At 40.0% G+C, this 24910-nt stretch overlaps 1 protein-coding gene across 2 annotated transcripts in view; it reads right to left on the bottom strand.

Annotated features, from left to right (window-relative positions):
* Positions 1-2386: 2386 nt before the first annotated feature.
* Positions 2387-24910, bottom strand: part of LOC146681725 (fibroblast growth factor 14-like) — a 69655-nt gene continuing 47131 nt past the window's right edge. For both annotated transcript variants that reach the window (XM_085447554.1, XM_085447555.1), the window contains exons 4-5: positions 4668-4866; positions 2387-4559 (exon numbers count right to left, since the gene is read on the bottom strand). In XM_085447554.1, the coding sequence (XP_085303680.1) occupies positions 4411-4559; positions 4668-4866 (348 nt within the window). In that variant the 3' untranslated portion in view covers positions 2387-4410. The remainder of the gene's footprint in view (positions 4560-4667; positions 4867-24910) is intronic.

Genomic DNA, 24910 nt, shown 5'->3' with positions numbered 1-24910 from the left:
TATCTATATCTATATATCTATATCTATATATATATATATATATATATATATATATATATATATATATATATATATATATATATATATATATATATATATATATATATATATATATATATTTGTTTTGTTTTTTTTACCTCATAACCTGCACATGTACTTGCAGATTTTCAGTATCAAGATTACAGTTTGAAACACGACATGACAAAGAAACATCTCTCTTTTTTCATTTGGCTCAATAAGACTTCTTTTTTTTAACTAATGTTTTTCTTTCAAAACAGCATTTAAGGGCTGAGAAATTACACCTGCATCACCACATAGACTGGATTTATGTTTATGTAACGCTGGTCAGCCACACATACTGGAACATGAAGGCAACAGCTAATGAGATCAGGGAAGGAGAGAAAAAACGTGGCGTATGTGAGGAAAGAAAAATCTGAAAATTAGAAACACTGTGAGCTGTCTAGTGTTTTTCACAGTCTCTTCAGTCACAGAGGGGATCTTCTGCACAACGCAGCGAGACGACTTTTACACCAGCTCTGTGTTTCGTCCGCTATGGCGACACATACCTGTTGCTGAGGCCGTAGATTTGGGGCCAGCGCTCGTTTGATGTAGGTATTGGGCTTGGTTCGTGTCGGCAGGCTGCTGAACAGTGGTTCAGTCGCGTGATTAACGTGCAAAGCGCTTGTTCCCCCCAAAAAACTGGGACTCAACGCAACAGGGAGAGAGATGCACAGTGTCTGTTTTCATTGATTAAAAGCAGACGCACTGCAATCCTGAGCCTCGCAGAAGATATTCATTTGCATGCCTCATTGTCACTGAACGCTAATTTGAAGTGTTGGATCTCAGCGATGTGACCAACTACTTAGTGTAACTTCTCGAGGAGTTAATTGGCATCTAGTGTTGCCGTCACAAGAAAGACGAGTAAACAGAAAGGCTGGCAGCCTGAACAGGATTCAGGCCCAGAACAGACTGGCGCCATGTTGACAGTCACAGTGAGAGGGCGAAGCGGGGGGAATCTATTTGGTTTGATCTCTTTGATTTTCTACCTTGTACTGTCGTTCTTGAATGTTTCGATTTTTACAACCGCTTTATTCAACGCTGGGATTGATGCATGCTGTTTGGTGGGGTTTTTTATTGTGTTCTAAAGAAACGACCTTTTTTCCCACACTTTAAGTAAACTACACAGATTTCTGAAGGCCATTGCGCAGGCTGATTTAAAGCCACTGTGTGTAAATGTAACAGCCAAAAACAAACATTTCTCCTGCCCGATTATGCAGCGCTGATAGGCAGTTTGCTCGGATCTTCACACATCCAGCGTTGACACACAGATCTGCAACCAGAGGTGGAAGGTAAACACATGCTGCATATTTTAATAGACTTAAAGGGAACCGATCATGCTTTTCCTTATAATCTGTTATATTCAAATGCTGTTACAGTGGAGTATGTTCACATCGAACACGGTCGGAGCTTCAAATAAATAAGTTAGTGTACGCAGGAGTCAAAAACTCAGGCACACAGCTCTGGAACCAGTAAACGAGGGGCAGCCAATCAGAAGGAAGTTGGCTTAAAGGAGGAGCTAAAACAACTGCCTTCAGACACTGGATTAACTAAAGGGCAGCAAATAAGCATTATTTTGAACAGTATTTCATGCAAAGCTAAAAAAAATAAAGCTGGAAATAACCTTAACAAGCCCACTTTAAACATTTCAGAGAAAAATCTTCTTCTCCTTATTCCACCACATTTATTTGGAATCTGTTAGCGCTCGGATAACGAGTTTACATTACAAAGATTACACTATAAGCCTTATAAAACATATCGTAGGCTAAATTACTTGAGAGGTTTTTTCTTACTTTTAATTATAAGTGCCTCGTTTTAGCTTCGTTCGTGTAATTACTGTCGGCCCGACATTTCACAAACATCATCTTCTTTCCCAGCCCATTCATCACACAGCCCAGAGTTATTTTGTGGCTCTTGATGTTTAAAAACCAATAAACTTCTGGACTCAGCTACAATGGCACTTAAACATTGAGGCAGAGGTAACTAGTGACTAATATGAATTTCAGGGCCATTTTTTTTTTGATAACAAGAATTTTTATTTTATGATGACTGAACCTTTTGCAACCTTGAAGTCCTTGTACTTGGACCAGACACAATCTGTTATGAAACTAAAGCTGGCTCACTGAAGAGGACCCACTAATGCTATTATGACTAAAACTCAAGTGGCTGATTTGTTGTGCCTAATTTCTGTTTGTGTGAGTTGAGAGGTTTTAAAATGTGTTTCATAACTCTAAATAATTGTTTACTGACTCACTGTTATAATCCTACAGTTTAGGTTATTTTTTTAAAATCACAATGAAAACTGATAATAAAGACACGAAGACCTGAACAAGTTCATTATAACGCAGAGCCTCATATTCACCCTTTGATGGCAGAAGTCTGTCACTTGGACTTAAGCGGACCCTTGCAGTATACTTAGCTGACTAATGCAAAAGACCCTTGGCAATACCAAAGCCAGTATAAAAGACGGACTTAGCTACTGTTACGTCCCCCAATGCTCAGTAAAGTCTTGCTTTAAAGCCTCAAGCTGAATGTTTTTACCGTCACTGCGTCTTGGTGACAACAAGGCGCAGATCTGGCTGTTGTTTACTGGATCAGTTGCTCACTGGCTAGTGACTTGGCAATCACCAGCTGTTAGCCAATGAGCTGACCAGGGTAATCATCCTAACTCTAGAAATGACCATAATTGACAAAATGGAAAATGGTGTTTTATTTAGCCTGACCTGAAAGCACATAAAGTCATCAGGTAAGTGTTTACAGGGGTCACAGACCAAGAAAGCCAGGGCCTGTTTTCCCGTAGATTTCTATACAGCCAGAAGTCGTTTTGCAACCAGACGAGTTGCCCCCTGCTGGCCATTAAAAAGAGTACAGGTTTCTAAGGCACTTCTGCGTTTGCTTCATTTTTCAGACCCAGAAGCTACATCCATATTTTTTACTGGCTTTTGGCAACACTTCCTGATCTAGACCTGGCCTTGGTTCCGACACACTGGAGTAGTCCGGTGTGTCGGAAGCGAGAGATGTTCAAGTTCTACACACAGTGGCTTTAACATCAGTTACCCTGTTCAGTATTCCTAATTCCTGCTTTTGTTTTCAAGTACATGGGAAGGCAATTGAAAAAAATAAATAAATAAAAGTTCTACCAGGCTTATAGCGCCATCCGACCAGTCTAGAATATCTGCTACTCTATGTAAACACTGACTGCTACCATGCTGCTTAGACACCAGCATGCCTCCAATACTGTCTGTGCTGCTACAAACAAGGAATTTGTGTAAATCGTTCTCCTTTCAATACTCAGCTACATGCTGATTTGAGCAACTCGATGCCTAAACTCTTCATTTATCAGCCGACCTCCTCCTCTCCTGAGCTGCACTTATGTCAGCGATGTGGAAATCATAGCATTTGTAAAGGAACCAAAACAACAGAAAGGGGTGGGGGTGTAAGACACAGAGGTAGAAACTCAAATCCGATTTACGTCTGTACAGCAGTGTAGCTCAAAAATCACTAGTGCTTTGTTTGTTTAGAATAATAACTGAGAAACAGATAGTAAAAGAATACTGAGAAGTCAAACATGCTTTAAGCTATGTGGTCATAAATGACAAGTCTCTCTTTATTATGTGATCAAAAGTAGGGACAGGTGAACCGGTGCGTTTACCTTGTATTTAGTGCATTCGGCAATTTCCAAGCACATGTCCCTGTGTGCTTAGTACAGAATGTCCTGTGCCAAATCTTAATTGATCGATGACTAAGCGTCCTCTGAATCATCAGTGTTTGGTTTAAGGTGTTCTCTTCGCCCAATGTTTGCTGATGCTTTTAATCTGTTCCTTATTTACTCAAAGATCGAACCCGAACGCGTGGTCGATTTCTGTGGGGAGGCTGCGCTGCGTGCATGTGTGTCTGTGGCCACCAGCAAGCGAGTGAACCAGGCAAAGGAAAAAACAGAAAAGGAAAAAGAGGGTGCGGGGACGACGACAGCCCTCATTCTTACAGATTGTCACAGAAAAATACCGGTGAGGACGTCATTTTTTTCAGATTTCTGTTTGTTTTGTTTAGATTTTAAGTCCTGCTTTCTGCCATACGATGAGGACATGCTACTGTCCTCGTTCAGAAATATCAGTCAGACATCAGCCTGACTTTACTGTCTTCCTTCTCCCTTTTTCCCCCCGCCGTCAACTGCAGCGTGGTCTCTACGGGCCCCCCTGGTGAGGCTGGACGTGTGGTCCCACTGTTGTTCGTTTTGTTACCTTTTTGTTGCAGTTTTTGTTTTTTTGGAGAGCGCAGCAGTGGGGGTGGGGGCGAGTTTGTGGCTTCTCCTGGCCTCCCGTCAGCCAGGCGAGGTGAAAACAGGGAGCGGGGTTATGTCGCCTCCTTGTCAGGTTTGTTGACTGGTTTGCCGCCATTCATGACTACCGGTTCAGTGGTTGTGCTTTTGGATGGCGGGCACCCGACCAGTTTAGGAACTGCCTCTCCTACATCGTGTAACGAAGGCTCTCGGTACATCGCAACTGCAGGGGAGGAGCAAAGGAAAAGCAGAAGGACAGCGTGAAGAGAGACAGAGGATATATGTCTATGTATACATATATAAAGTGAAAATAAAAAGCCCAGTTTGTTACCTTCTATGGGTTTAGGCAGGAAATGTGCTGCTGGTTTGGTCTTTTTGACTCTGTTGCCCTTCATGACCTGTCCCTCTTTATTGAGGCCAAGAAACCAGGCCCGACCCGACTCTTTCTGCCTGTAGAGCATCGAGCTGTAGATAACATAGTAGTTCTCGAACACCGACTCCTTAAACTTGCACTCCGCCGTGAACAGTTCCTGAGAGAGACAGAGACATAAGAAAATATCGATCACATTACTTTACCACAGTTTGTGAGCCACGTTTTCTTTCGCAGTGCTGAACTCATGAAATATTTGTTTTCTACACTATTAAACCAAATTCTGAACTGAAATGGTATCAGAATAAAATAAACGAACTGATGAAATAGCTGCACACATAGTGTATGTATGCATCACTGTTACAGAAAACTTAATTTACAGTGGTGTTATATTTGCTTTCGGTTTAAAAGGGAAAAAGAAAAAGTTTTTAATGAGAGTCTACCGAGATGTCTCTGTGTATATAGTTGTGAATGTGGGCAAATGTGAAAACTTTAGAGCAGTAAATTCCAATAAAATTGCAATAAATGTTATACTGCCGGCATTTCTATGGTTTAACTGTCTTGTTCTCTCATTTCAAGCTTAATACGGTTTTCTATTATGTGTGCTTTATGTATAGATACTACTTTGCACTGTATATTTGCTGCTATTGTCTGCGTGAGACTTTAATAAAGTTTATTATCTGTAAAGTCTCACTTCCTCACAAATTGTCCCTTTTCGACTTATTGCTTATGCTTGATCTGGCGTTATTTTCTTGCAACAGATTCTGTAGGAAAAAAAAGGAACAACCAAAGAAAGAAAAACCCGATATTGACCAGCCGCAGACAAAGAGTAGAAGCACAGCACCGCCTGAATGATGTACTGCTCTAACCCGTGTCATTCTCGTTCTCCCCTGACGCTCTGGCTATGTGCACCGACAGCAAACTAAACAGATAAAAAGAAAAAGCAGATAGATTCCGGTGACACAAAGCCCCAAAGATCTCACCTCCCCACCCACATCAGCTCTGCTGTTATGTGTCAAAACTCTTTTCCATGGATGCGGGCGCCTCCAGCGGAGCATATTTCAGCCTAGAGACAAGGTGTTATTCTTACGGGGAGAAAAATCGTCTCTCCCCGGTGTGCGCTTGCACTGCCGAGTACGAATAAAAGCCAGGCTGGGATGAAACGTTACTCTTTTCTGGGGGTTTTCAGACTCAATTCAATTAAGTTTTATTTTTATAGCACCAAATCACAACAACAATCGCCTCAAGACGCTTTATATTGCAAGGTACAATAATACAGAGAAAAACCCAACCATCAGATGACCCCTATGAGCAAACACTTGGCAACAGTGGGAAGGAAAAACTCCCTTTTTCACAGCTACAAACCTCCGGCACAACCAGGCTCAGGGAGGGGCGGGGCCATCTGCTGTTACCTATTGGGGGTGAATGGACGGAGGTATGACAAAAACACTAAAAAGACTCATAGAATAATTGCAGATGACATATCAGGAGGCTCTGCTTGTTGAACCAAAGTGCTATATATTTGTTATCAACTCTGAAATTCAGTCCTTCAAATAATAGTTTGGCTTACTTGGTTTATTTTCTTTTACTCCCATTTAAACCAGGCAGGAAAAAAGCCACACATAAAAGATTTGCCTTTTTAAAGTCTTCATCCCACTGTATTTGAACATTTAGCCATCACAAAATTAATGCACCACAACAAATAAAACTGGTAACAATGTCTTCATATACAACTTCAGATACAACAATTTTAGTGATGTATAATTTCTACTTGGATCTTTTACTTGATATTCTAACATGTTTATCATAATAACATAACATTTATGACCCTCACATTTTTATGAACCTCATTAATTAAAACTCATACATGCAAATTAATATTTATTTATTTATTTAGCTTTTTGAATTTGTCAGAAGGCTCAATAAAAACTCCATTTTCAGAAAATATGAATTTTCAGGCGATTATCTCTTGGCTCAGGCTTTAAAAGGATCATATATCCTGTGAAATGCATAGTCTTGATTCTTTTTTCTTTACCCATAATCTCATAGCTCTCTGTTTTAACCTGGACTTTATTTATTATATTTATTTATTTTAGTTGTACACCGTGGGTCAGGGAGAAACCACTGTGTATGTCCTGTACATACTACAGAACTGATTTTGATATCATAGCTGATATAAAAGCAATATGTTTCTTGCATTTATTTCTTCATTCCCTTATTTTTGCTTTATTAGAGGATTAGCAACACAAGTACTTTTCTTCTTTGTTGTATTATGTAGTTTGTAAAATATGTATATGACAGTGGAACGACTCGCCTTTGGCAAATCAAATCTATGTTTGGGGTAGAAATAAAAGTAATATCAAACCAAACCAGCATGAAATCATTTATGGAGAGCGCGCTTTCCCCTTAGGGCTGCATTTAATGATTAATCTCATTATCAGTCCATTTTTGATTAAAACTGTAGGGTTAACAGGAATGGGAGAACATTTTGCATTTTCTCGTGATAAATTAATAGAATAATACAACGGCTGTTCTTTAATCTGCTGTTTTTTAAAGCCGATCAGTTAATTGAATAATGGTTGGGAGTTTCTATAGTTCTGAGGTTCAAATGCGGAAGAAGCAAAGAAGAAGCTCCCAAAACGGTATTCACTTTATCTGTTATGTCCTTTTACTCTGTGAATAAGATTAAACTTCGATAGCCCTTGTGGGGAAATTAGAGTGATTTTCAGTCATTATATCAAAGCATGAGAGATGATTAGAAAACCAAGATTGCATATTAATATACATACCGAGACAGGGAGATGACTTGTGTCTGTGTGGCTGGAAATGGAGTGACTGAGGGTCTAAAAACCAAAACAGCGAGCTAAAGGAGGCTGAAAAGCTTTGGTGAAATTCTTCTGATTATGTGAGGAGCTTTTTTCATGGTCAGCAGCCCACTGTCTATATATATAGAATATATATTGATATATATTGACGACGATAGCTCTAACTACCTCTGTTTTACTGTAAAATTTTAATCCAAGCATTCATTTTGATTCCTCCTTGTTCAACAAGAGCACTCCTGTCTTAATCAAGCACAGATATCAATCACGCAATAATTTACAAAACGGTGCTGGAGTAATAATTTAATAAAAATAATACTAAAGCGTTAATAAACTGCACCTCGTTTGGCTGCAAAGGCTCCTGCAAACCCAAACAATCACCCCGGAGGTCCCCAGACCCCAGATTAGGAAGTGTTTGTCTAGACTGTCTCTTATTGGTTGTTGTGGGCCTTTTGCCAGAGCCACAGACACATTGTCATTCAGCTCAGGTCTGTCGGTCCGAGTCTCATAGCAACATGAGGAAGAGTGGCGACACGGTAGCCGTGGCAACCAACCAGCGCTGAGAGGGAGGGGTCAGCGGGTGGGTGGGTGTATGTCTGTGTGTGTCTGAGGGGAGGGCTGCACTAGCGAGAGAGAAACACTTGCATTGGTAATTTAACACAGTAACAATATGATGCATTTGGTGCTCTGCAACATCCACTCACGCTAACATAGGAAGACATTTAACGTGATATGGTTTTAAAGGTACGGTGGGGAGATGCCGCCAATGCAAAACACACACTTGTGGCTCTAGGGGATGAATGGAGGGAGATGCAGGAGGGCTTGCTGGGATGTGAAATGTGACTACATGATTGGCTGGTGACGAAACAAGGCAGATTATAATGAATGAATGCTCTATTTATTGGCAATCTCAGTGACACCCCTTCAGCACACAAACACAGCGCAGCAAATCAGATGCCTTCCTTTTAAATAAAGAGCATCTCCACAGAGCTGACTATTTGTGATTCTTGCAAAACACCAGCTTAATAATATATATATGTAGTCTTGACCTGCACCCTGTATTCATTATTCATTTGTTAAGTAGGGTGATCTTTGCCGGGGCGTGCAAGGAGCGGTGCCAGACACTTATTAATGTCGGTCAGTAAGGTCATACATCATTTAATGCTGCTTTTAAAATAAAAGATCCTTGACGTCTGATGGTCTGCAGCAGCAATATTTGGTCCAGTATGATTTCAGAAGACAAAAAAAGAAAAGAAGTGAAGTAGAAGGAAGACTTCATATGAAAATCTCACAGCCTTACAGGTGAGTCATGTTAACAGCGCGGCCCGCCTCGAACGTGCTTCTGTCGTCATTTCTAAACAGCTATGTTCACGGGCTGCCCGCAGAAAGAAAGACAGGGAGAAAGAATGAATGGAAGGGTGGGGTGGGGTGGGGTGGGGTGGAGGGGAGGTTGGAAATTGGGACATGAAGAAGAGGGGAGAGAGAATAAATCACCAAGTGAGGAGGACGACGCCTCCTGATTGGAAAAACAGCAGGGGATTCTCTCTCTTTTACTCTCGCTCCCTTTTCTTATCTTTGTATTTCTCCCATCGCTCTCCTTTTTTTTTTTTAACGCTGTCATTTCTCTGCGCTCTGCAGATATTTAGAGAAACTGCACACATACACACACACACTGCACACACACTGCACACATGCATGCACACTGTTATCTTTTTTGAATAGCACGCACACACACGCATGCTAGACAGAACAGACGCCGCTTTTCAGGCCAGCCATAATCAGAGAGAGAAGAGCCCATTAACATGTTAAACATGCTGCTCAAAAACAGACTAAATTGATTCAGGCAGCACTTTGTCCCTCATCCATTAAAGGCCTAAAAAATAAGGAATTCAAAATCAGACCGAGAGAGAGAGAGAGAGAAGCAGTCTAAAGTCTTGGCTCAGCGTAAGGCTGCACTAATAACAGAGCTTGGCACCTAGCTGATAATGCTGCCACAGCTTGACTGCTGGCCACTGGGAACTTCCCAGTAGAAACACGGGCAACAATACACCACTGTAAGTAATTACTGCATTTTACCAAAGCCTATAATCTATTGATTTTGTAGAATGAGGAACATGTACTGCTGAAGGGAGCCGAATCAAACACAGGTTAAAAGAAGACAAAGAGTGCAGACCTGTGGCTGTGGCACCTGCTACATGACTCACAGGCTTCATGATTTGCTTGTCCTGGACTGTGGGCTAAAAGACTAAAGACTGAGTGAGCAAGTTAAGAGGGATGGATCAGTATGGAGACGAGCCAAACCATTCTGTCATCGATCGAAATTAATTTAACTAGAGAATGTAAACAGAAATTACAGCCAAATATAAAAATATAGGGTTTTTAAGACTGATTCCAATGTTTCTGAATTTAAAAATCTGATATTCTGATATATCGGATGATATTTTTTCTTTCGGAAAATCAAAACATAACCAGAATTTTCTGCCGTATGTTTTGTGTTGTTATGTATTTACTCGTTAACGCTCGGTCCAGCTCTGCTCAGATCAGCTTCTTGTTGCGTTTCTGGCATTCATATTACAGGTCGTGAATAGGGAAGCTGCAGAGTGCCCTCTTGTGGACAAACTATGCAATGACATCACAGATAACATGGTTGAAGGGTGTTTCTCTCTTGTCTTATTTTGTTCTTTTCATTTTCACTTAGTGGTTGTTGTAAATGCCAATACCAAGATCTAAGATATTATGATTCACACAAAGATCCTTTTCAGATAAAAGTTAAAATTTCCCACCTTATTCCGGTTATTATTTTCTTATGACATCCTCAAATCGAAATTTTGAGTTGATAAGTTGAATTCCAGATGAGCTCTGCCAATCAGGTTGTTTCCTTGTTACCCAGAAGCAGATGGCACAGATGCATGCATGCTCAAAATCAGGTAGTATCATCAGCATGAGTGAGCTACCAGTGTATAACAACCATGACTTAATCAACACCAGGTTCTTCAGGTTTGAATGCCTTCTAGCAAATCATGCCAAATTGTTGGACAGCTGGCATCTAATGCTTCCAATAACAAGGAATTAATATACTTGCACAGATATTCCTGATTGGGAGAGCTAACTCAAAATTTCGAGTTGCTACCTTGAAATTTTGACTGATTAACTTGAAATTTTAAATACCTTACTCCGAATTTTAGGTTATGGATGGCAACAAACGTCCTCGTTAAATGTCTACTTAATCAAGTTATTTTTATTTTATTTTTTTTAATTGAATAGCCTAGTGTCATGTTTTTCATTATAACAAAAAAAATCATTAACTCTATTTAATTGCTGCCGGTGTAAAATCGAATCAACCACCACAAAATGATCATAAAATTATATTATCGAGACATCAAGTAAGTTAATGGCAGTGATTATCACCCAACATTACGGTCATTTAATTCGGTTCAAACATCATAAAAATTGTACAGTTTTATTATTACCAAATGCTGAGACACGTTGCTCGTATTTGTTCCCCCTTCTTTAACGTGAATTTGCTCTCCTTGTAACGAGACTTAATGCGACTTAGCTCAAGAAAGTTGTTTTTCATCCCAATGCGCGTGTTTGTGTGTCTGTTTGTGTGCACTGCTCAGTGAGTGGGTGTGTTTGTTTCCAACACCAGTTATTATCACAGAGCTAATTACCCACGGGAATTGTGGGTAAACAAATCATCCTAAAGAAAAGAAGCCCACAGAGAAGGAGGAAGAGGAGGAGTGGAAAGAAAAGTGTTGGCATAAGGAAACAAAGGAGCGAGGAGTGTGCTTGGGAAAGAGACTTGAAAGGATGTCCTCCAGCCCAGGCATACTGAATAACAGCATAAATCTGATTCAGATCACAGCGTTGCTCTCAGCATGTCAGCAACACCACAGTGTTCCTCAACCACTTCAGATCCGCACACCTGATCCAATTACTCTGTGATGAAAATGTGTGGCTCTTAATTGGATCAGGTGTGTTAGAGGCGCAGCAACAACCACAGCACAGGCTCCTGTTAGGGAGGACTAAATATTCCTTTCCTTCTGTCATATTTATATTATTACAATGGTTGATGTTCATATTGAATATGGCCCCATCACACTGAATGTGGCCATCTTACTGAAAATAAGGTCAATTGTAACAGTAATGTGATCCAAAAGCCCATGCTTGGGCCTGCTGCAAATGCTCCATTTCAGACAGATTCTAGTCTTGACCCTGCATGATGTCAGTAACAGCAGATATCGCTAATGAGGTCATCTCAGGGACACAGGTATGGCTATGAGGAAAGAAGCCCCACACACCTTCTCTTTAAACCTTCTATTTGGAAGTTATAGCCAATCAGAAAAAAGGTAGGATGGCCTTAAAGGGAGAGAAGGTTTACCTGAGAGGTCTAGGGAGCTTGGAAAGAAAAGCATCTGGATTTCTTTAAGTTTCCTTAAAGAGGTTTCACCTCTCATCTGAGAAGCTTCTTCAGTTCTAAGAGCAATTGGTGGAGAGTCCCAGATTTAAGCCCTATGGGAGTGTCCACAAGAGGGTCATGGGCCCCCTATTGATCCTCTACTTAATCACACGAGCCAAGGTGTGAAAAGGGTTGTGGGTCCCAATCAGCCAAGGTTTCCCTATTCAAGGTTTCAGGTGAACCCATTGGGAAACCTAGCCCCACCCTATCATGTGATTAACTGAGGTCAAATAGCCCAGGTTGTGAGTAGGTGTTAAGTAGGGATGGGTACCGGTGTCATGATGGCACCAGTTCTGACATAAACTGTAGTAACCAGACCGAAAAGCAGCGCACATTTCGGTGCTTTATTTCGGTGCTTTTTTTTCCTGAGCTGTGATACACTTTAGATTCTAGCCAATCATTTTACATTTCCGAGGATAGTAGGCGGGTCCAGGTACGTACGTTCTTTTAGAGCAGAGCTACAGATTAAAAATGCCCAAGGCGAAGCGGTCAAAAGTCTGGCTGTACTTCACAGCAAAAGATGCAAACTCAGCAGCCTGCAACAAGTGCTTTAAGCTGATACTGTGATACTGTCAAAGGAGGTAACTCCTCAAATCCGATGAAACACCTGGCGACGCATTAAAAGCCGAGAAATGCGCCGTATTTGATAGCTTGCTGCGAGACCTCACACCGTGCACATCTACTGCGGGTGGGTTGCCTGTTATGCAACATCCCCCAAAAACACGAAGAGGAGAGTCCTGGCCCCTAGCCCTGCCAGTGTAGCAGAAATGATGAGGATGATGATGGCAGCAGCAGCCGTTCTTCTCTGCGTGAGTAGCTTAATGTTGTTTGTGTGTAATTTACGTTGAGTAGGCTCACCACGTTATTACATTAATGCATGTAAGGTGAACTAGCAAACACCATCATAGCTACATGCGGCTGTCTTCTTGTTTGATGGCAGATACTCCCTTCACCCTGGCCAAAAAGGCTAAAATGACCAAAGAAAAAGTGGAAAACAGTTAAACATGAGAGGTTTTTGGACAAAGTTTGTGTTTTTTCCATTGTTTAAGCACTGCTTCCAGCCAAGAGTGATACCATATATGCCCCATAGCTGCAGAAAAGGCTAACATTGTTATCTTTTTACATAAAAACAGCTGAACATGGGAGGTTTTTGGACCAATTTTGTGTTCTCCATTCTTTAAGCACCGGTTCGAGCACCGTTTAAGCACCGGCACCGTTTCAAAAGTACCGGTTTGGCACCGGTATCGGATAAAACCTAAACGATACCCATCCCTAGTGTTAAGGCATCTGGGAAGGGATCCCAAGCTTTATGGGACACTCCCATGGGGCTTAAAATCTGGGACTCTCCACCAATTGCTCTTAGAACTAAAGAAGCTTCTCAGATGACAGGTGAAATGTCTTCAAGGAAACTTAAAGAAGTCCAGTTGCTTTTCTTTCCAAGCTCCTTAGACTACGATGACCAGGATGACTGCGATACCTGAGAGGCTTGTCCAGTGGTAGGCAACTCCAGGCCTCGAGTGCCGATGTTCTGCAGGTTTTAGATATCACCCTGGGTCAACACACCTGAATCAAATGATTAGTTCATTATGAGGTCTCTGGAGAACTTCAAGACATGTTGAGGAGGTCATTTAGCAATTTGGATCAGCTGTGTTGGATCAAGGACACAACTAAAACCTGCAGGACACCAGCACTCGAGGCCTGGAGATGCCTATCTCTAGGCTAGACCAAGGCCTAGCATAGGCTAAATCAGGATTTTCTACCACTGAACTCTCTGGTGTCTGGAAGAAAAAATATGGAACCGGAAATGAGAATCATTGGTTATCTGGTTTCACTAAGCCTAACAACTGCAGTCACAGTAAATGGCACTACAACGGCATTTTTCATTCTTTACTTTGCATGTTCACCTCTGGTCTGGCACCAGATGACCAATTGCAAACTCAGACAGGACTAAAGCTGCATATAACTCACAATGGCGTGTCCAGCGGGGTGGCCTGGGGGGGCACAGGCCACCCCCCAAACCAGACTGGCCACCCCAGGTGCCACCCCAAAGGCAAAACAATAAAATTCAATCAAATATCAAATGTCCGATTATGTTGTCACGGTGACGCTCAGATATCCGAGTGTAAGTGAATGCAGCATCGCTTCTGCGCTATGCGCATCACGTTAGCAAAGGTAGGAGAGCCAAGCACGAAAGACGGCACCGCAGGAAACAATTTTTCGGTGAAAGAAAATGAGGACAGAATAAATGTCCCGGTAAGTAATATCAAGTTTGTTGAGTTTAGTAAACTTCGGTGAAATTAGAATACCAAGGAAAAAAATAACACTTAAAGAATTATTGCAGCTGTGGAATATTTCAGACAGTATGCTACTGAGGGCAGCTAACATAAGAGTTATGAGTTATAAGATATAATCTAAGTCGTAACATTGCTGTATGGAGCTGCAGATTTGGTTGCAGGTTAACATAGCTGGACTGGCCATCGGGCATACCGGGCATATCCCCAGTGACTTATTTTTTATTTTTTTTGTAATGGCATGAACAATGAGAGGTGGTGGATTGGCCAGATGCAGGTCGATGTGTAGAAATAACTCCGTTGTTTGGTGGTGGCTATGACGGGGCTTCCACAGAGGCAACAGGTGGATGAGGGAAGGGGAGGCAGGAGGAGAGACCCGAAGCAGCCACCAGTCCGAGTGTCAGGTGAACTGAACTTCAGGTAAGAAGTTATGACCTGCAGTCTATCTGGGTCAGATATAAACCAAGTTTAGGTGGAGTTTATTTTCATGTTGCTGACTTTTTACTGTCAGTTGCAATAACTCATACTGCGTTCTAGCCAGTTTGATGGAGTTTTTATACAGCTGGGTGGGTGCTATGATGTTACTGATAGTGAACTTTATTTTATTCATAAGGTTAGTTAGTAGAGTTGCCAACGGCTCCTTAAAAAAATGGAATGGTCCCTCATTCAGAGAAAATATTACGCGTTTCGTATTGAGCTGAGAAGAGACGCAGTTTGTCCCGGACTTTAGCTAGAATGGAAAAAAGACACAAAGCTGGATTTATTCTGTCTTTATGCTGCACAGCTGCCTCTTCTTCTCTCATTCTCTCCCCCTCCCTCTCCTGTTGCTACTTCAATCATGAAACTGATCAATGATCAGCTGATCGGCTTTTCTCTCTTGTTTATCGCCCACTTTGCGCCAGAAAGAGGAAACCAGCGGATATTGCGCTAAACAACAGCAGCACGTTTAAGCTTGATCAGCTGTTGTTAGAATGTATTTAATATTAATTTCTAGTATCAGCTGATGTTTGCTGGAGCCACAGCTGTAAAGCTGCTGGTCATGATGTCTGTTTAGATATGTGGTGAGAGGGAAACATGAAGATGAAACCAGGAGATGTCCTTACTGAATCATCAGAGCTGAACAGGTGATGGAGAAACAGGTTTACCTTTTAGGTGACATGAATGAGTTGAAGTTATCAACTGTTTCTGAGAGATAAATAACACCAGGATCCTTTTTTATGTAGCTGACAGCTGGTAACTGTGCAGGGGCGGGTCTAGCAAAGTTTTGCCAGGGGGCCAGGTAGGGCATTAACAGGGAAAGGTGGGCACAAAAAAATACTTTTCTTTCTTATTCTCATTTAAAATACCTAGTTTTTATTAAATAATTATCTAAATCTTACAACCAAAGTTTTTATCTGACGTAAAATATATAGAAATCATACATATACCAACAAGACTGTACATCACTGTCACAACAGCATTTGTTTTCATTCAAAGGCTTTATGGCTTTAATACCTGGTGGGTCGGTCTGTAGTAAAAATGCCCAATTTTTTTGTCCCAGTCCAGCCCTGCAGGTTAATACTGGCAGTGTCACCATGCCAGCTGACTGTATTTTATCATCAGCCAGTGTTGTTCTTTATACATCAATATTACCAAAGTTTACCATAAGGCAGCATAGAAAGTATTTACTTGCTTTCAGGTGTTATTCAAATGTTAGTCTTTTCATTTGTTTCCCCACTTTTTTCCTGTTTCAAAATCAAACACCAGTTTGTGAGAAGATTATCTTCTTTTTTTAACAGGCAGATAAAGTTTTGCATTGGCATTGGCTAATTTGTCAATTGTTTGTTACAAATGTTCGTATTTTAATTTTCAAAAATGTTTTTGCCCAAAACATATGTGCACTATATGTCAGTAAAAATACTATGCAAATATTGATGTCCTTGAATGCTGAGTAAGCACTGACAAAGCACTGATTGTATCTCTTGTACTTTATCAACGCAGTATCTAAAAACTTTGCACCGTAGTGGTTAAAATCTCATTCTAATAAGAGTTAAAAGTGCATTTGGTTATTAGGTTTATAGGATTATTGAATTATGGTTAAGGGTTGGTAGAATTTTTTTTTAAAACATTATCTGACAATTAAATCTGCCACCCTTCTCCAAATCTGTGCCCCTACCTGGCCCCCCCAACAAAAATTTTCTAGACACGCCACTGATAACTCAGACAAAATAACACAGATTTAAAGTGAGACAGCTGCTTCAACCAAAGCCAGTAAGGAAAGCATACCATCAAGGCATGAATATATCTGACTATAATTCTATTTGTGCACTCCATTAAATTAATATGGCCCTTAAACATATTCCTATGGGGTGAGAGAAATATTTTAGCCTTATTTCTGAAGCTGCAACTCTGGCAGTGTTTAATCTTTGAACAAATATGAAAACATAACTCAAACTGGTAAGCAGGCTTACTTGTAATTCTTATGAGGTCAACAAGTGCTTTAATGAGCTTACAAAGATAAGGAGTTCTCTGCGCTGATCTCTCATACCCTACCTGTGCTCGTCAGGTAAAGCCTCTGAACACTCTTGCTCTCTTGAGACCCTCTTAGCAAACTCTGTGGGATCTTCTACAGACAGCATTTTCCAGCAGTATGTGTTAGTTGTAAGGCAGTGCTTGTATAAGTAACATCACTTCTATAAAGCTCAAATTTGAACATTTAGACACCGAGTAAAATGTGCCTTTTAATCGCTGCATTTGGAGACTGAGCAATCCATGATGGGTTGCTCGTGTACAAATTTTAGGTAATTTAATAAAGAGTCATTTCATATTTTTTTGTACATTAGTCTTTAAGGCATAAATAAACCATTTCACCTTGTTCATTTCGACAAAGTAAAATACTTTAAAATAACATATCTCCCAAAGCCTGGTTCAGCCAAAGGTTTCTTCCTGTTAAAAGGGAGTTCTTCCTTCCCACAGTTGCTAAGTGTTTGCTCATAGGGGTCATCTGATTGTTGGGATTTTGTCTGTATTATTGTAGGGTCCTTGTAGGGACCTTACAATAAAAAGCATCTTGAGGTGACTGTTGTTGTCATTTGGAGCTATATAAATAAAACTTAATTGAATTGAATTATACTGAAATGCAACATGTGGCTTTGGGTGTTGATGTTTTCTTGTTTGGTTCTGTTTGGGTCAACTTCATTTGACCAACGTCTAATCATCCTTAGGATCCCTCATCACAGAACTATCCCTTTTCTCAGAATCTAATTCACACATGTTGAACGTGGTCTGCAAAATTGTTTCCAAGCTGATAAAAAATATTTCTTGTCCTTGACCCAGGGGTGTTTTGAGTTTCTTTAGATTTCTCTATGCCTCCATTTTAGTGATGTGAGTTTCTGCAAAAAGGTGCAGATTCACTGGAAAAACTGCCACAAGTACTGCATATCACTCCTTTCTGAAACATCAGCCGTGGACAGTATGTTTCTATAAACGTTCAAACCTGCTAGTAGAGTGTGAAGCCTGTCCTGTGGTACTTCAATGTCATGATTCACAGAGTGGTGTCTTTGAAGAGGCTCCACAGCTCCACAGTAACTAATTTATTCTCTAGTTACCAGAAAATCTGTGCGTGTGTCATGACTCACATGGCTAACATTTATTCTCTCTGCCACTCCTCTTCCTTCTCATCTCTCTCTGGATGTAGACATCACAGGACTCACTCTGTCTGAGTGCTGTACCAACTGCGTTTTGAATGGAAGCGCACGCCTACGTACACAGGCGTGTGTCAGATACACAGACATGAACGTACATACAAAGCACACACACCCCTGGTGTTTGCCTAAAACATCTTGTTCTGAAACATTTCGCAGAGCTGTGCAGAGAAGCTGAAAAGGGAAAAAATATCCACATTGCAGATACGGATGGAAAATAACTCTTTTAACAGTGTGCTGAGACAAATAATTACCCGATAGATCCGTCACACAATTAGTAACCAACTATTTTCATACCTGATTGACTTTCTTGTCGACAGCTCTCCAGATCGACTGGTTGCTTTCAAGTGACCTGCCTGTCATTGGTCGGACAATAGTCTGTGAAAGCACCACATCAATGGAGCTAAGGATTAAGTCATTACTTTTGGCAGAGGGAAAGGCAGACTACCTGCAAAGCCATTTTCAGCTGAAAAAAAAGAAGACTTAAGCTTATGTGAGATTGAGAGAGGTCATCATCAAAAACCAATTGATTAATAGAGAGTAGAGACAATTTCAGATTTTCTTTGGTTGACTTGTCATAATATAGGCCTGTCAACACAAATGTAGACAAGCAGACAGATATTAGGTAAAAGCTCAAACAAGGCACACAAGAAAGCTAGTTATCAAAACAGCAAATAACCAGAAACCACACAAACACTAAAGAGACTCAAACGTGATTCTCAAATAACAACACAGCTAAATAATTTCACAAAAATCACAAAAACTCACCATCATTAGAACAACAACGAAATCAAGAGCACACGAGATTCAAGAAATAAAAAAGAACCAAACGTTCAACATCACCAAACCCCAGCGTCAGAACACGACTACAACCCTCACTGTTTTAGTTTCAAGCAAAAGAATGATATGATCTTTTTATGCTCTTAAATAATAAATATTCTATGTCTTTCTGAGCATATCCAATTATTTTGCAAACAACCTTTAAAAAATATTGATCAATAATGAAATAATCATTACTTACAGCTCTGTTGTTCAGCTCCTCTGAAACAAGATTCATCTCTGCAGCATCGGATAACTGAACTAAAGCTGCTGATTTAAAGTCTTTTGCATTAAACACATTAAGCACAGGCTCTTCCTTCACATACTTGCCCCTCACTACTTCCCTGATCTCTTTCTCTCTACACACATCTGAAATCTTTGCTCCTGTGACACCAGGAATCCGTCCTTTTTCCTTTTCAGCTTGGAGACCATTAGAGAAAGCCTGTTTTAGACTTCTCTCCTATGCATCGGGAGCCTCTCCTTCTCCACATCTGAAATGTCAAAACCCATCAGTTAAACACAATTACTGTGTTCCTGATGTTGCTTTATTTTATTTTTACAGCGCTACTTTTTTAAATTTGTTTTTCTTCCCTACATAACTATATTTTATCATGTAATGCTAATCTTTATAATTATATGCTATTAGTCAGCTTAGGAATCTCAAAAGGCAGTTTTATAAATTGCATGTGTATACAAAACGTTTGATAAACTAAAAAGAGAGTCAAAGATTAGATTTTTGGAGTTTAATTTTTAAAGTAGCACACTGACTATATTCCAGCTGTTCACTTATTTTATATATGGTGCAGTTTCCTTATCACAAACAACAGTTATTACACTTTATTGTTATCTTTTTTTTGTGTCAATATATTTTTTTAGTCTCTTTTAGTATTACTGTGTGGAGGGTAAATCACAGAGGTAAGATATAGGAAAATCAATACAGCTGCTGGAATAAAAACATAACTTTTAATGTTTCATGACTAATAAACGTGTCTGTTAATGCCTCATCAGTCAAGGTGTGATGACAAATGTTTCAGTTTCAGTTCATTTTTATTTTGGTAAACTGAAATGCTTTCTCACATCTAGTTTTAGTTTTAACTATAATAAACTTGTCATGAACTGCTGTGTATGATGACCATTAGCTATAGTATATAATGTGTAGAATTAGTATGTATACTGAATATCGTGTGATATGGATCTGAGAAAAGTGTATCACATATTACAATGTTTGTGTATATAATAGCAGAATGCCTCTGTTGTAAAAAGTGAATGATTTTATTGGAGCATTAATGGCTTTTATACTTGGAAACTGACGCTATTCAAAGCCAAACAAATGGCCTGTCCCAAAACCACCTTAATGTATTACATTTACATTTTTATTCACTGAGCTCTTTTACTTTAGTTGACCTTTTTCTATTTTCTATTGATTGTACTTTCTCTTTTGTATAATTTCTACCTTACTGGTCCCTTATTTAATTTACTAATTTATATAAGTATTTTATTATTATTTATGTTATATTAGGCTAGTTTCAGTATTTTCTTTCTGTGTTTTTGTTTAAAAATGCTCCTAATCATCAATTTTTTTTTTAAACAGTTTCATTAAATACCATTGTCCTTTTCTATCATCTAGTGATACCTGGACAGAAAGGTGACTGAAAAAATAAGAATGGTGTATAAAGACAAAGATGGAAGAGTAGCAACAAGATGGTGTGTAAACTCACAGGGGACTCCCAAACATGCAGACCAGGGCTCTAAGGTCGATTCACTGAGACTTCACTGCATGAAGGACTACATTTGCATTTCTAATCTATGATGGTGGACAGTCAGCAAAACACAAATTGAAAAAAGGGGAGAAAAAAGGAGCTTTCAGGGACAGTTGTCAAGATACACACACCTAATGCCAATACCTACACAAACCTAGCATACAGAGGCCCTTTATTAAATACATCTGTTTGTTAATGCAAATACCTAGTCAACCAATCACATGGCAACAACACAGTGCATTTAGGCTTCTGTTTAAGTTCAAACCGACCATCAGAATTGAGAAGAGGTGCCAGAGGTCAGAGGAAAATGGCCAGACTGCTTTAGACATGGGGTAAAGCAGCAGAAGACCACACTGGGTATCAGTCTTGTCAGCTAAGAACAGGAGACTGAAGGTACAATTTACAAGAGCTAACCAAAACTGCACCAAAAAACTTTAGAAAAACTTTGTCCACTCTGCTGATGAGTTCGGTGTACTCAAATGGTCTCCACAGTTACCAGATCAATCCAACAGAGCACCTTTGGGATCCAGTTGACAAATTTCCAGCAACGTGTGATCATGTCATGCCAACACCGAGCAAAATTTTCCTGGACATTGTTGAATATATGCAACAAAGAATTAAAGCAGCTTGAAGATAAAAACGGGGGATCGACCTGGCCCTATCAAGGTGTAACTAAAAAAATGGCTGGAAAATGTATATAAAGTGATTAACATACCATGTCTACAAAACCTCCTTACAGGCCTGTTGGCAAAATGTATGAAAATATTCACCTTTGAAAAATGTTTCTGTTTTGTTTGCTGTGTGTCACAACAGGTATTATCAACAGGAAATAACGTTCAAAGCCATCCCTAATGTAATATTGCCTGTCTTTTTTCTCATCCATATACAGCAGCGGTAGAAGAACACAGTGTGGCGGTAACAGCAGTGTGATGCAGGAAATGTGCAATGATTTTGCAAAAAGAAAAAAGAAAAAACAAGGCAAAAACTCAATTTCCTCTTTCACCTCTCAGCCGACATCTTCACACCTACACCTACCCAACACCCCTGATACGTCCGCGCACACACAAAATACCGATACGTGGAATATTCACCCTTCTGCGCAGGGACGCACTCTTTTACCACTCTCGTCCTCATGCACACGCAAACACACACAGTCCCAAACTCATCAGCACTTTTTTTCCACTTCCCCCAGCATGCTCCATAATTATCACATAGCAGCTCATTGCACACTGTGCCATCTGTTAGCTGAGCGCACGCACTCCCAAACCCACACACAAACCACACATACGTGCACAACCACACAGCCGCCAGATGATGGTTATCTGGGATTAATAAGAGCCACCATGTATAACTAAGTTTGCAGCATATCATTAACAATTTGCAATAAGAGGATAAAAAACACACCAAGAGGAGAGCAGCATACATCCAGGAAGAAGCTGCAAAGAAAATGCACTATACCAGGAATAATGTAAATGTCTGAGGATGATGTAATCTACATACACAGCTTGGATACGTAAAGCAATTTGGGAAAAAGAAATGTTTCCTCTTTTTTTGTCTTTTTTGACATTTAAAGAGTAAAAAAAAACCACGCAACCCCAAAATGCACATTATTGCATTTTACATCTCATATTTTTTGAGATTTGGAGAAGAAAATTCAGTTTCATTTACAATTGAGAACTGTGAGTGATGACACGTCAGAAGAAAATGTGTTAAAATTGATTACATTACTTCACATTTCTTCAAAAATGTCCTTTTCCTTGTTTTCAGTGACAAATGAGACACATTTATTCAGGGATTTGAATGCATAATGTAGGCTGTGAAGTCGTGTGAATCGTTCTGGCACTTTTAATTCCGAATATGAAAGTTGAGATCGATGGAATTATTTTTCCTTCTGCAAGAACCTGAACTGGACTCCTGTTTAGTTTAGTCCATCACACTGCACACACACACTGATGCTTAATGGGTCACAAAATAAATGTTATTTAAACTATATCGGATAAGAGACTAGAAATTTTTAAATATACTCAAAAATAAAACACATCCTGTAGAAACTGTGGCCTTTTCAATCTATTTAGACAAGCAAATATTTTATTTTTTTGTCATTCTGTCACATGAAAACATGTAAAAGGTTATATTTACATAACCTTCAGATTTACAAAATCAGAATCAGGAGTTTTATATTAGGTACCAGTGATTAGATCCTCCTTAATGACCGTCATCTGAAGCCTGTTTCATCTGGGGTCTGGTGTTCTGCGTGCTACTGATGTGTCACCACCGTAAAGATCTAAGAACTGTTAGGCCTCTTAGTGCGCATGAATCAAATCAAATCAATTTTCTATTCAATTTATGTAAATTCTACAATCAGAATAGAGATAGCAAAAATGGTAGGTAAGCAAAACTAACATTTTCTAAAAAGAAAAAAAAAACTATGCAAAGGTCTCGAGCAGGGATGACAACCTCATTTTTACAACGTGAGCCACATTCAGTCCACTTGATGATAAGTGGGCCAGTCCAGTGAAACTATGTGATTAAATGTGTGTTACAGACAACGTCCTGATAGATCATTGCTCAGACTGTTCTGTAATTATGAATTTAGTATATAACCTTGTCATTAAATTGCAGAAAATGTCTTTGTACTTTGGTGTAGTACGGATGGTGGTGGGTGGTGTAGGTCTTTATTGATAGGAAAATACAGATAAAAGTTCAATGATAGTTTGCTACCCAGCTTCAACATTAAAATTACTGTTTTATTATTAGCCACTGCTGTTACTTTAATGATACCTTAAGAGATGGCCGATATGATTGTGGAATAATTGCTTATAGTGAAATGGCCAGTGTTAACACGTGTGCCTGACAGGCTGATGTTTGTGATAACAGTTTAATACTTCAATGTCATTGAAATAGGAGATTTACTAACCTCTTAGAATTCCTCATAAAGCATTGTTTAGTAAATGGCCTTTATTTGTATAGCGCTTTACTAGTCCCTAAGGACCCCAAAGCGCTTTACACAACCAGTCATCCACCCATTCACACACTGGTGATGGCAGCTACATTGTAGCCACAGCTGCCCTGGGGCGCACTGACAGAAGCGAGGCTGCTGGACACTGGCGCCACCGGGCCCTCTGACCACCACCAGTAGGCAACGGGTGAAGTGTCTTGCCCAAGGACACAACGACCGAGACTGTCGGAGCCGGGGCTCGAACCGGCAACCTTCCGATTACAAGGCGAATTCCCAACTCTTGAGCCACGATCTAGTGTTGCGAATGTCACCTACTAACATTAAAAAAGTTAGCTGTTCGTGTTTGTGTTCAGCTGTTAGTGAGGTCAGGTGTGTCTGTCTGCAGCAATGCTGTATGAGGTTGTGTTGACTGGAAGAAGCGAAGACGGCTCTGTTGATATCAGTTCTGTTTGCTGGTAAGTATCTAAAGCACATGTGTCAAACTCCAAGCCTCGAGTGCCGGTGTCCTGCAGGTTTTAGATGTGTCCTTGATCCAACACAGCTGATCCAAATTGCTGAATGACCTCCTCAACATGTCTTGAAGTTCTCCAGAAACCTGGTAATGAACTAATCATTTGATTCAGTTGTGTTGACCCAGGGTGAGATCTAAAACCTGCAGGAATCCGGCCCTCGAGGCCTGGAGTTCGACACCCCTGATCTAAAGCGACAGTTTTTAGTATCAATTAGTATCTGACTATCTTTCTTTTTTGACAGCCCTACAAACATCAAAGATCTTTTGAAATAATATGTACTGGGCACATTATCTGCTGTGTTCACAGTAACCATACCCATGTTTGGCAGAGACCAAAGACAGCTTTGTTAAGAGAAGACTCTTTTACCACTTGTCAAGCGTGGTGTTGGAAATGTTAGACTTCACTTTTGCTTTGCTTTATTATGGACTGACCAGATCCCAGCCATTACCACAGCTGTGGACTTTCTATCATATTAAAGAGGTAATGTGTGGCCATCTGTCTAAAAACTGAAGTTGAACTAGAGGTGGTGCTTGTAACAAGATAACGACCTTAAGCAAATCAACAATTCTCCTAAGAAATGTCTAAAAAAAAAACTGGATGGTTACTGAATAGCTCATAGTTAAACATTTAATTGTTGTGGAGTATTTAATACAAGCTTTATATGGAAGAAACAAGAAGGCATCCTTGAAAAAAAGGAATTCAGGAAGCACATAAGTCTTATGTCAAAGATGTACTTAAATTCTCCATATGTCAATATTAGAGCTCAAGCAGTATATTGGCCCCGCTGATATTAGCTATTTGCCGGTATATCAGTGTTGGCATTTATAACAGATGATAAATTAAAATGTAAAACATAACAAAGAGCAGGGAGAAGCACCCTTCAACCATGTTATGAGTGT

This window comes from Copadichromis virginalis, linkage group LG23, assembly GCF_057382275.1.
Source record: "Copadichromis virginalis isolate Kocher_CV1m ecotype Utaka linkage group LG23, C_Virginalis_male_GT1.1, whole genome shotgun sequence".
In the NCBI taxonomy this organism is placed as follows: domain Eukaryota; kingdom Metazoa; phylum Chordata; class Actinopteri; order Cichliformes; family Cichlidae; genus Copadichromis; species Copadichromis virginalis.
Note: the sequence above shows the minus strand (reverse complement) of the source record. Positions and strands in the feature narration are given on the sequence as shown.